At 27.1% G+C, this 13,900-nt stretch overlaps 1 protein-coding gene across 2 annotated transcripts in view; it reads left to right on the plus strand.

The window, feature by feature from the left end:
• The window catches only part of LOC107456467 (kin of IRRE-like protein 1), a 226,162-nt gene that overhangs the window by 112,354 nt on the left and 99,908 nt on the right, over positions 1-13,900 (plus strand). For both annotated transcript variants that reach the window (XM_071178515.1, XM_071178516.1), the window contains exon 3: positions 4,456-4,558. In XM_071178515.1, coding sequence (XP_071034616.1) covers positions 4,495-4,558 — 64 coding nt within the window. In that variant the 5' untranslated portion in view covers positions 4,456-4,494. The remainder of the gene's footprint in view (positions 1-4,455; positions 4,559-13,900) is intronic.

Below are 13,900 nucleotides of genomic sequence, written 5' to 3' on the forward strand. Positions count from 1 at the left end.
TCCGTAAAATATCCATAACGATCACTAAAATGTTTCAGTTACTTTATGCAATAACGACGGTATTGAAGCTGGAAAAAATACCCCTCCATTAAAAAAAAATTCTTATCTAAATATTTTTTCATCGATTTTTCAATTAGTTGAAGCCCGATGCCACTGCATTACTGAATACCGTGTTCGTTATTAGGCAGGAAGCTATTTTTTACGCATATTTAATGCGACTTTTATTTTCGGTGTACAAACAAATAATAAATCGCAATTAAGAATATGTGAAGCATTATGAGCATCATACAAAACATTGACAAGAGAAATGTGTTTTTAAAGTCATTATTGTAGCGGAGGCAGTTACACAAAGCGAGAAAAAATTGCTCTCATTTCAGACAACATAAAAAGTCTTTAGGGTTCTCATTTGTAATTAGCGCATTTTTTTTAAAGTTCATAAGCTTATACAATAAGCCTTAGTGCGAAAACTTAAATAAATTCATTTATTTTTCCCGAGGCATTGTCCTCACCAAGCATTAGTTAAATATGAAAAATCATATTACTATTAACTATTCGGTTTAAGTAATAACACGAATGCTGAATATGCAAATAAGATTTTTTTTCATTTTTAATATTATATTCCCTTTTGCTTTTGAGAACTTAAAAGAGAATAAATTGCAAAATTTAATTGCTTTTGAGTTGTCTTCAAAAAGTTAAATTTAACATTAAAAACTTTATTTGATTCGTTTTTCAATGCAATTTGTTTAATTGAGTGTTTCGGCAAGGAAATTGGTTTAGAAAAAATGCATTTAGTGTAGTTTTTAGATAGCTATATCGTTCGATATTTCTGAGCGTTGTGAAGTTTTTATCTTAAAAAAATGATTTGTTAACTGATACTCATAACTCTAAATCTATATAAATGAAAAAGAATGTTTACGTGTATGTGTATGTTATGTACCGCATGCGCATACCGTAAGTAATAAACATGTACCGAATAAAAATCAGAAATTCCAACTATCACTAAATTTGGAGTACATATGTTCTAATACGTACATAGTTTACATTAAAAATCTCACCCTTTCAACATCCAATTCACGCGCTACTTATCAAAGAAAAAGTTTTCCATTAAAATTTTATTATATGAGCGAATTTCTAGCTTGCTGCTGTAATTATTCAAGACCTAGTTTATGTCACTTTTTTTTAAAATTATGTATCTCCGATTCACTATGTTAGGTTATCCACAGTAAAGTCAACATTAATTATTTCGCGAAGTATGGTGATGACGTCACCAAATTCATATTTTGAAAGGTATTCGAAACCACGTTTCCTATATTGATAAAATCATTGTATTGATTATATTTAACTAATGGTAACTTCACAAGAACTAATATAATAAAATTGTTATCTAATCAGCTATGGGAAAATTGCTTTAAATTCTGAGTATCATTGATTCAGTGATACTGTATGTAATAATCGTTCTTTTGGTGAGCGGAATTTCTTACTTATATTACGGTAAGTCTAATTGTATGTAACTGCAACAGATTATTCGACGAATAACAAATAAATAAATGCGTAGTATGGAAAATATTAGGGTACTTAACCATTTAGGAGAGCGGTAAAGCACCTATTACCATAATACTTACACATTTATATTGGGATCCACTATTCAGATTGTAAGTTCTCAATACCAATATTATTTTATTTTATACCGCAATTGGATAAAAAGCACCTGTGTCAATGTCAGTATGGCGATTAGTTTGCCCTTAGTTTGCCAAAAAAGATTATAAAAATATTAGCGTCGTTACTAATTACTTTCGAGAATTTAAATAAAGTAATTTTCATAGTAGGAGCAAATTTAAAATTCAAGAAAATCTAAAATATAATCTGTTTGTGATAAGCGAAATTAATTGAGAAAAGTAAATTTTCGCTTATCGAAGCCATTAAAAAATTTCGCACTGTTATTGATGCGAATGATTCTTAAATAATTTTGGTATTGGGTACTACTTTTTTTATGTCATTTGGTTGTTTTAGTATGTACCTATTGCACTAATATTGATACCAAGATATAAGTACTGTGCGCTATAGGTACTGTGAAAGCAAGTTTCGTATGGACCAACGAAAGAAATAAGTACCAATGTAAATTGTAGATTACGATAATTTTTGATTTTATATTTGGTTGACCTCGATAATCAGCATTATGTCTGATGAAACTGAATATAGTTAATCTAGCAGCAACACGATTGTATTTTTACGGATAAATTCAATGCACAGAGCACAAAAAAACCCGAACTACCTTGAGTTACTTAGGATCTAAACATTAGATTTTCAAGCACCAGAGCACAGCTATAAGGATTAGAAAGGAGAACCTTAGACATGCAAATCAATTTTAGCATTCGATATTTAAAGAAAGCTACAAAATCAGACGCATATAACTTTCTGTGTCGGATTTGGATTCCTAACCCTCAAAGTACAAAGGGGTACCTACAATCTGGGAAATATAGGTAAATAGTTTAGTCAAGAGAGCTGTCGAAAGGGGACCCCTTAATGTTATTTTACTTTTTTTTTTACATTTCTCTTTTTCTTCAGAAAATTTTGGGCGAAATGAGCAAAAGTATCTAAAAATAATTCCATTCGAAGATTATTTTTCATGTAATAGTTTAGTCAGGAGAGCTGTCGAAAGTGGACCCCTTAATGTTATTTTTTCTTTCTGCATTTCTCTTTTTCTTGAGAAATTTTTGGGTGAAATGAGCAAAAATTATCTAAAGATAATTCCATTCAAAAATTATTTTTAATAATACATTTTTATATTAATGATTATATTTAATAACAGCCGTAAATTTTTTGAATCCTAAATTATTCAAATTTCTTCTTCAGTTCAGGGAATGTAACTTTATATGGCAAAGTTACAAAATTTAATGATACTGTTCGAATAGTTTCAGAGAAATAAAATTTTTACAAAGTCGTAATTTAACAACACAATTGTACAAATGAATGAGGATAAAGTAAGGAAACTGAAAAAGAAAACTGTATAAATAAGTATATACGACTAGGATCTTTGGAATGCTTTCACCTATTGTTTCTATGTATATCTGTAAATTCGAAACATTTCAGTATTAGTTCCCTTAATTTTGACGGTAACTCTACATTAATATAAGGAAAATAATATAAACTTTGCTTAAGTAAAATATAGGTGCATAAAAATGAAATCATGTAAAGAAACTGAGTTTTTGTTAATCGATTTTATGATAACGCCTTCAGCTTTTGATTCTATAGAATTATTCACCCCGCACATTTTAACGCTCATTTCTTTAAAACTCACTGATGTATAATTTAACATGTTATCCCATTATGCTCTTTAAATAATAGAGGCTTCGAAGCAGCATAGTTTTTGATTGCGTTTAATTATTTAGACAATCTAAAGTTGAACATTAATTACCTTTTTGTTAACAGTTGGAGAGAAGAAACGGCGGTAGAATGAAATATTTATTTATTTAAAGTTAGATATTTTAATTTGGTTTCCTTTCACAACTTTCCAATTTTAATTTTCTATTTGATTTAATTATTAATTTTTCGTTCGTAAATATTTTATTGTTTAAAACAAAAGAAAAACATTTTCAAAAGTTCTATGAACAATTCACAAGTGGTTGAAAAGAGAAAGTATTCTGAATACTAAAGTATTCAGGAAGTAGTCAGGATTTATATATAATTTATTTTATAGATACATTATCAATTAAAATAATATCAAGAAACAACCTTATACTTCTTAAAACATGTCATATATCAGTTTAGTGAAGAATTTATATTTTTTAAGTGAAAATTAAGAATTTGAGTTCATCAAAAAGCGATGATTTAAAAATTTAATTTAAGATTGAAGTACAGCGATAATTTCATAAATAAGGTTTAATATTTCTATATGAATTGTGTCAATTTATCATACTGAGTTTGCTGTCAAATTAAATGAATCTCGATAATTAAATACATCTACACTGTAAAAACTTTCCGGCACTTTGGATGCAGCATCCGCAAAGTCTATTTTACCGTGAAAACCATTTTTAACGAAAAATATTAAGCCGTAAGTCTTACTGTATAATATTCTGTAATTTTCACCGAAGTATTTATTTAATTAGAGTGATTCAGAGATTTTACGATCATTGTTGCTGCAAAAATTACGGTATTTCATTGCTAGTGTCCCATAGCATGTCTTGGTAAAACTGAATTTCGCCATAAAATATTACCGAGACCCTGAGTGCCAATTCTTTATACCGTGACTTATTTTGGAACTTTTTAAAAGTATGCTATTCCTTTAAATATTTTTTCAGGAATTTCAGAATTCATTCAGAAACATTTCAGAATTCTACCCACTATCCAGCAGAGAAAGATTTCTTTAATAAAATATCAGATTTAATTAAATTATTTTTTTTAATTTCTTAAATTTTTTTAACTCCGTTCAAAGTTGATGAAATTTCTTTTTTACAGGTTTGTGAAAGGAGTTTGAAAACTAATATTCATTTTATAATGACTACTCTGTGGCTGTTTCTGCACTTTATAATACATCTGAATATATGTGAAATTCTAGCAGGTAAGTTTTTATATATTTAATTTCTGCAGTTGCATGCTGCATACATTTGTGAAAGTAGAATATATTATGGGGTAAACGTGATTAATCTTTTTTCGGGTAAATTCAATAGCTGGTAGCTCAATGCAGAGTAGTAACTGAGAAAAAGGAAATCTATTTGGCCTATATTCTATTCATTGTATAAATTGCTAAAGCTTTTAGAAATCAGATCGAATACTGATTATCTTCAAGGGTGGCCATGGATTTCACAATTCCCTGGGATCTTATTGAATGATTTTCCTTTTTAATACATTTCTTCCTTTTTATCTAATTTTTTAATTAACCACGGTTGCTGTTTTTTTGTCACCATCTGTTTTTGTTGAATATACCATGTATTATAATGTGAGTTTTTTTAATACAAAACAACAGAAAAACTAAAGATATGATTTGAAAGATGTCAATGCTATGTGAACTTGGAACATATATTTATGGTTTACTTTCATAGAAACCGTTAATAAATTCCGAACAATATTTTTAAAAAAATGTTGCATTTTATTAATAAATCAAAATTTTGTTATTCTTTTTATAACGCTTTAACCATACTTATAAAATAGTTAGACATTGTGCTTATTTTGGTTTGAAACGTTCCGTAGACGCATTCAAAATAGTTTTTGTGCGGTTTTTTGCTTGAAACTATTACGTTTTTTTTAAAATTTCTTTACAAAAAATACTCAAAGGAAATTAAGTTTAGTAGCTTGTGAGTATAAGGCCAAAAATTTCAGGATATAAAATTATTTTAAAAACTGAGACAACTATTTATTTTTCGAATATGCTGTTATGGATCAAATATTACTTTATTTTAATTTCTAATTTTTTTCCTTAAATTTATAATATTTAGAAGCATATATACAGTACAAAAAATAAGAACTGTGAACGTATTCAAGCTTCATTTTTTAGTCCTTGCTTCATAATGAACGATTTGTCGTAAATTTGTCCATTAATCAATTTCACTTCTTGCTATTAAGTAAGAAAATGAGCCTGATGGGAGAGCTGTGCATATTGTTTATAAAATCACCCACTTGTTTTTAAATTAATCTCGAATTTTACAAATTTAATTAGAATTAGTAAAATCAGTTTATAGATTTTGAAAGATTTCTCGAAAAATCAATATGTCTTATCTATTCGAACCGAACAGTTATATAATATGCATGTTTATAGATGCAGAAGTTTTATAATATGCTTTTTTAACACTGAAGAACAAAATACTGCCGAATAACCCTGTAATGGTATCCATTGTGGAAGAGTAGTGGATAAAATTTAGTATAAAAGTTGTATGAACTATAGGGAAAAATCTGCAATAACAATAGTTTACAATTCGACACATAGCTATCCTTTCATGGATGGCAATTGAAAAAGGTATTAATGCAATTTGGAGCTGCTGGAAAGAGTAGCAATCACCGCTGTATAAACATTCTGCACCAAGTCATTACTGAGGAAAGAGCTGAAAAATATTATTACTATATTTGAATAGAATATGGTGTTGGAAACAGCGCTGTAAGTTGACGTTATCACGCGGGAGAATCTGTCACATTTCAATTTAGCCTTGAAGACTATTTTAAAACTTCAAGCTTCAAGGAAATTTAGTTCAGGTAAAAGTAGAGAAAACCATGAAAGTTTCGAATGCTGGTAAAAATGTTTACTAAATGCTAAAATGCGAACAAACTAATGAATGATTACTTTCCCACTGCGTAATTCAAGCCATGATTTGTTTGTATTTTAATATTATGGAAAAAAAATCTGTATATGAACTTCAAAGTAAATATTTACAGTGTGAAAAGTTCCGGATAAAATTATGGTCCAGCACTCAGGGTGCCAGTACTTTTCACCATTAAATCCATTTTTTCTGCAACATGCTACGGAACAAAAAAAAATTGATATACCGCAATTTTTACAGCAATAAATATCATAAAATCAATAAATCACTCTAGTTAAATAAATATTACTGTAATTACATCATAATATTTCAGGATAAAAATTTACGTTACGGTAAAAGGATTTTACAGATGATGCACTCAAAGTGCCGGTACTTTTTACTATAATTTGATTCAGAATTTTTTGCAGTGTAAGTAAGCTAAGGAGAATTTGATGTAAATGGTTCTTCCGTGGTTCTGTAGGGAATCGAATGTAAGCAATTTACAAATGACACTGAACTGAAAGCAAACATAAAACGTCATGTTGATTAAATAAATGTGCTACGGATTCTATATATCAGTGAAAATTTATATATTCTAATGAAACAGAAATTATAAGAGTTCAGCGCACAAATTTTATTTCAAAACACTAATACGTAGATTTTTATTTCATAAAAATCTCATTTTTTGAATTAAATATGCATATTTGATGCATAAACGGAAAAAGGATAAATAACAAAGTATTTATTTTAATGACTCGGTTGCAATTGGAACTGCAGAAACAATAATAGCTCATAAGCATTTGACTCAGTAAAATTAATTATAAAATGATTAATATATTTTTAGCACACTGAAAACACGAAAATTGCTGTAGTTTATCAAATTTAATTTACATATGTCTTCGGAAACGACTTCCTTTTTGGAATGATAATGTTTCTTATTTGATGGAACCCAGCGAATATTCTTTGTATTTCAGATAAAGCTCTTTATTTAACTTTAAAGGACATAAAGCTTCAATCATTCTTATGGAAACGTCGGAAACAAATGAGACGCATTGCCTTTGATAAACAAACAAAGCAAAGCAGACATACGTATTCCTTTAACACGGCTGTCTTTTGTGTGTTTCTGGGAGACAATGTTTTGAAGGAAAAGGGATTGTAAAACAAGCATCTGCACAAAGAAAAGAGAATGGTTTTAGAAACTTCCATGCTTTGAAAGAGAATGAAGATATCGAACGTAATCGAAGGTTTTCGTCTTTGAACTTTGATAGGGAACCTTAGATGATACTGAAAAGATGAATTTAATATGGAAGTCAAGAATGTAACTCGCGATACTTTATCTTATATCAGAATATTTAAAAGTTAAAATTTTTGCTTTACTCTTATATTTTATTGCTTTTTACTATTTTCAATTACAGATTTCGTTTCCTTATGGTCCATATATTGTATTAAGTAAAGTTTCATCCACATTCCTTCGCCATCGGATTCTATATTGGTTTGAAAATTGCAACATTAACTAAAACTACGCTGTAGAAAAAGTATGTCTTTTCTTATATGCATTTTTCCCTAATTTGACCTTCTCGGCCACTGTGGGTCTTCTTATTCATTTTTTCATCTTTTTTTTTCTCTCTCGGCTACTGAGGTTTATTATTACTCGTATACTGATTTTACTTTCTAACCTTTATTTTTCCACTTTTCTCTGGCGACTTTACATTTTTTATTTAAAATCACTTTTTTTCTTCTCATTCACTTCCGGCAAGACAAGAAAATTTGCGCCCTCTTTTCAGTGTTTAAAACATGTCGATAGTTTTTTCAACTTGTATATCGTTAAGGGAAAGAAGTTTTTAACCAAGTATACCCCTTCTATTTTAAAATTTAGCCTTAGAAATGCATTTGATACTGTTTAGGCGGGTATAAAAAAGGCACAATCAGTTTTCGTTTTTCTTTTTAAAAACTATGAAACTTAAATTATTATTTTTATTAAATATCGCTAATAATAGTAATTAATTTAAACAATATTAGTTTCAGTTCATAAGCGATATTTAGCATTTAAATACATCTTTTCTATTTAATAAGATAGGACACGGAAAAAAATCTGGTAAAACTACCGCACTGTATGACAATGACATTTTGAATAAAAAAAACCCTAATTCTGTTTAATAAAACCTAAATATACGGTATTTAAACTATTCATTTGCTAATTTTTATTTTAATAAGGAAGCAGTATACAAGAATTTCTATTCTGGTTTTACAAAGTTGTAGTCCTTATAACCACACAATTAGTAAAAAAAAAAAATACAAAGCTGAAAAAGGATTTTGACAGCATAAATAGTTTTATGTAATGCTATAAGATATTTTGTTAAAATTACCATACTTTACCACATTTACCAAATTGAATCACATATTCCAGAACCATATTTTATTGTCAATTTAAAAAAAAAATCATTACCATAGCACTTCTGTAAAAGTTACCTAGATTTTGATTTGGTATTCCCGTAGAACTAAGGAGAGGATTAACAATTATGTGACTGATATTTCGGTAAAGACAAAAACCACAAAAAAATGAAATTTTAATAAATTTCTATCTTTTCTTTTTTATTGTAAACATACTTTCATTTATTTGAAAATAAAAATAAATTTTAAGAATATTTCAATAATAGTTTGGCTTCAATATGAAGTTTTAGCGTTGAAATTAAGTTTCATCACTTTTGTAATATTGATTTGTAATATATTTAGACCCTGAAATTTTCCATTCTGAAGTTAGAAACTAAATACGGGTTTTAGTCCCCAAACTTCTGTTAAAAATTAAATACTACATAAATTTAAGCTTCACTATATGTTTATTTGTTATTTGTATTTTATAAGTATATTTAGAAAAATTTCCAACTTAAAACTTAAAGGAGCTAGAACTGCACTAATATTTAAAAGCAAGTATCATTTCAAAAGACAGATATATGCTCCTTATTTTTGTTTGTAATAATATTTTGAGTTATTTCTTCTCAAATATTCTAAGTATTTTAACATATTGCAAAACTTAAGGAATACATATGGAATGTTCATATCGTGACGAAAATGCTTAACTTTCCATGAAATCTCGGATATAATGCAAAAACGATTTCTTATTTTTTTCTTCTTTTGTTTCACTTGATTCTCCTTTTCATATTGCTGAGTATTAAGCCTATTTGTATTCCACGCATAAGTTTAATGGTAGCCTTATTTGACTGCTATTGCGTTTCACCATATGCCCCTCAAGCTATCTTTCTATTTTGAATCTTTAGAAGCATTTTCAAATTTTTAGAGCGTTGTTAAAGAAAGCTCTTAAGTACATCCTTTAGGGTCCTTTTTCAAAAGATATTTAAATCACCTTTGAATCTCATAATAGTTGCATGCGTATTTTGTGGAATATATAGCTGAGCGGCATTTGAGATGGCATTAAAAAATGGTTACGCGCAAACGATGTGTTCCTTCTTTTTAATGCTTTGCTATTATGCTTAAATATTTTTTTTTGAAATCGTAATCATATTCCATGCATATTTCTGCATCGATTTTTGCTTTAAAGGTATTTACAGAATTTAGCCTAGAGCTTTGCAAGAAATCCTAACGTAATAGATAGTGTTTTTAAACAATTGAAATGGTTGGCGAGTTTATGGGTGAAAACTGCTTATGCTAACCGAGAGAACATTTAATAAATGTTTTCTAATAAGGCGTGAAATAAGCGATTTTTATTGAGTCATAAAATAAACATTTTTTTAAAAATTTCTTTTAGTATGTTTTACATAATATCATCATATATATTATCTAAAATGAATGGATAGTTTACGGTTTTTTGCCTGACGTATATAAATTTTAAAATGTTCAGTGCGTAAAAATATGAGCTGACCATCCTAAATAACTTTTGATCTGATAATCAGATTTTCACTTTCTAGGACTCAATTTTAATGGTTCAAGGGGAACCTCAACTACGCTAATTACATTTAACAATTAAGGGATACAATATTTTGAGTTGCAAAATCAGACACAAAATGGCACTGTCTCTGAATAAAAATACAATTTTTTTCTGCGGATTCGTTTTTTTAAACCACAAATGATAAGGGAAAGCTGGAATTCGGGAAATATTATCCCAATAGTTTCATCCCAACGGTCCAAAACTAGAACCAAAGTTAAGACCACTTAATATTCGTTTTTAATTTTTGCGTATTTCATCTTTACTTGAGAACTTTTTAACCGGATAAAAAAATTCTACACTCAATTATAATTTCATTTATTCAAAGATAATTTGCATTGAATAACTTTTAGTAAATATTTATTATTTTTTATTATTTTATTTACTAATAATCGAAAATTTTCGAAATGCAAGGTGTAAAAAATTCTCAGATCATTTTAAAGAATATAGTTTTTATATGGCAAAACACAGAAATCTAATAAATTCTGAGAAATCAAATTTTAAAGAAGTTTTAGTTTAATCCCATAATCCATATTTTTCTCAAGAAGTCATCCTCTTTCACCATTAATATTGAGCCCTAAAGACCCGATAATTAAATCAAAAGTTATTCACAGTGGTTTGTTTTTTATTACCAATGGTCATTGTGAAAACTTCCGTACATTGTTATGGTAAATATTGGTAAAATTTACATGCAATGATGGATGCTGCTTCTATACAGTAAAATAAAAATATTTTTTTTATAAATTTTTTATATCAATGCATTAATAATGTTTAAATGATCATAGAAAGTATTTTCTTGTAATTTGATGGATGTATAGTGGGGAATGTATTGAAGGCAAACTAGAATTGCAATACAAAAAACATTGATTCATTAAAAAAGTCAAGTATAATTTGTAATTGTGTGAATTATTCATGAATCTCAATATTTCATTTGATCGGTGTATTAAATACGAAATTAAAAAACAATTTCTCCCTAAATATTTTTACAGCTGAATAGTAATAACCAACATTTGAGAGTAACAATAGCTTTTTTATTTTTTTGTAATAAAGAAATTCATATAACTATTTCTTTCTTTCTTTCCAGCAACATTTTCAAAAAATGCCTTTAATCAGAATAAGTAAAAAAATATCAAACAAAGGAACTAGTGACATTTAAGATAATATGACTTTTTCTACAGTTTGAAAACTCAGAAAACTATTTCAGAGTCAACATTTCATATTTAAGTTAGTCAGGAAATATATTTACAAAAAATTTACTTTTTGTAAACACTGACAAAAATGTGAAATGCATCGTAATGCACTTAAAGCTCATCATTTTATTCTTTTCTTAGATTAGTACATATTTAATTATCGTGATGAACAATTAGTTAATAGTAGTTCATACTGCAATAAACATTTTTAAGTACGTTAATATATAAATCATGACATAAATAATTATTTTAAAAGTAGGACTATGAATAATAATGCGTAAAAAATAAAGAACTCGGCACTTTAATTTTAAAAAGTTAATTTATAAGGCTAATATTAAACTAAATTGTGAGAAATATAGTTTCTTTATTTCCTTTGGACTCTTCATTTGTTGTTTTAATAATAGTATTAAAAGCAACAATTTTAGAAAAATAAACAAATGTAATATTCTGATGCATCTATTTTATTTTAAAGCATTTATTAATCCCTTAAGAAGTATTGAAATTTGATCTGAAAGTTCATTTTATGAAAAGAAACTAATTAAAATTTAAATGAACGTAAATTTATAAATACGGTATTGTTTTATAAATTTATGTTACAACATATTTTTTTAGTAAAAATAATAAAGATATTATTGTGCAAAGTATTAATCTCGAGTTTATATCTAACATGTTATTTGTTTTCTAAGTTAAATATTAATATATTTAATTAAATTGCAAAACATTAAATGCCCCAATTATAAAATTACTTGTTCATATAATTTTGTTTCCTTTTTTTCATTTTGAAACTCTTTTATTATTGTAATCCTTATATTTCGACAATTAAAATAATGCATCACATAAAAGATTCGGAAAATGTATGATGCCTGGAAACTATTACTCTTAAAAAAATGTATTTCAAATAATTTTTGCATTTAAGTATTATAGAAATAGCACGTACAAAAATTTTAAAACTGCATAACTGCGCTAATTAAATTATTAATTAGTGTAACATTTGGAATGTGATTAACTTGCTTGTAACATTTTTGAATAATATGTATTCTGATAGTAACTTCAAACATTAAATAAGGAATTTTTGTTTAAAATTTTATTGCAATTGTTCTGTCAATTTCCTATTTAAAATTGCAATAAATAGTCTAGACAATTATATTTGTTTCGCTAAAATCAAACAATTTATCTTTAATCTCAAATAGCAGTTATTTTTTCTTAATTTTCTGATTTTAAAATTCTTTCACTACTTCATCTTCGACAGTAATATTATATTATGTAAGTTTACTGATAATCTTTAATAGCGAGAAAATCCTGTATCAAAACAAATAAAAAAAACAAAGATAGCACCAAAGAAACTTTAAAAAAATTATGGAAATTGTGTTTTATTTTAAATATGATAGTTCCAAGTAAATGAGAAAGCATCTTCCTTTTATATATTTACTATTTCTTTCACAAAAAATTTAAAAGTATTTTTTTAATAGAGGAATTTTTAAAATTAAACATTTGACACGCGAACTTAAACATTTAATAATTTTGCTCGCAGCTCTTTTACTGATAATTTATTTCTCTTTTTTGATATTTAAAAAAAATCAAACTAACTTATAAATTTCTTTTATTCACGCTTACTAAGAAATGTTTAAAAACAGCAATAATAATGTCTAGAAACAGCAAGGCTAAGACCGTTTTTAAAGTCAAATTTGTACAAAATCATTAATACTTTAAATAAAAAAAGAAGAATAAGTAAAGAAAAAATGAGTGAAGAAAATATTAAGTAAAGAAAAAATGCTTTCTCTAAAAAAAATAAAGTAACAAAAATTATTAATTTATTTTATAAATACATGTTGGATATTGCATAATTAGAAGCAAAATAAGCATAGAAATATGGTTGCCGAATATACGGCTCATTAATAGCCTGAAATTATATTTCAGATGAAATGAGAATGCCCTATGCTATAGAAATCCCCATCCATACAATATTTATATTAACATGGTTAAATAAGATTTTATCCATGGTTTAATTAAGAAATAATATTTTTCGATTGCAATTTTACGTTTTAATCAACTATATAATTATAAATAATAATATATCACTACATTTAAATATACAAACTTACACTTTAACATAATATATCTGGGACAATCTTACAAAATCATAACAATCTTAAAAATAAGATTAGGATTAGAATACTAAAGCTACTAAAAAATTTAATTTAAAAAAAAAAAATTATGAATGGGAGCTTCGAAAACACATTTAAAATATATAGCTTATTTTCAAAACAAGTCTATTGTGGTAATCGTAAGTTATTTATAAATAAGTGACTTTCTTCAAATCAAAGTCATTGTGTAAATAGATTAATTAATTTTTCAAACATCTGTATGCTTGTCATATAATGTCGTTTAAAAGGCACAGCCTCAATACTTGAAGAAACAGAATTAACATAACATCCTCTAACCAGATTCCAATGGCCAGGATATCCTGGTTGGCAGGGTGCTGGACTCACGTTTTTGAGAACGGGAGTACGATCCCAGTCGGTTAAAGACTACCCGAGTCATAA

This window comes from Parasteatoda tepidariorum, chromosome 3, assembly GCF_043381705.1.
Source record: "Parasteatoda tepidariorum isolate YZ-2023 chromosome 3, CAS_Ptep_4.0, whole genome shotgun sequence".
In the NCBI taxonomy this organism is placed as follows: Eukaryota; Metazoa; Arthropoda; class Arachnida; order Araneae; family Theridiidae; genus Parasteatoda; species Parasteatoda tepidariorum.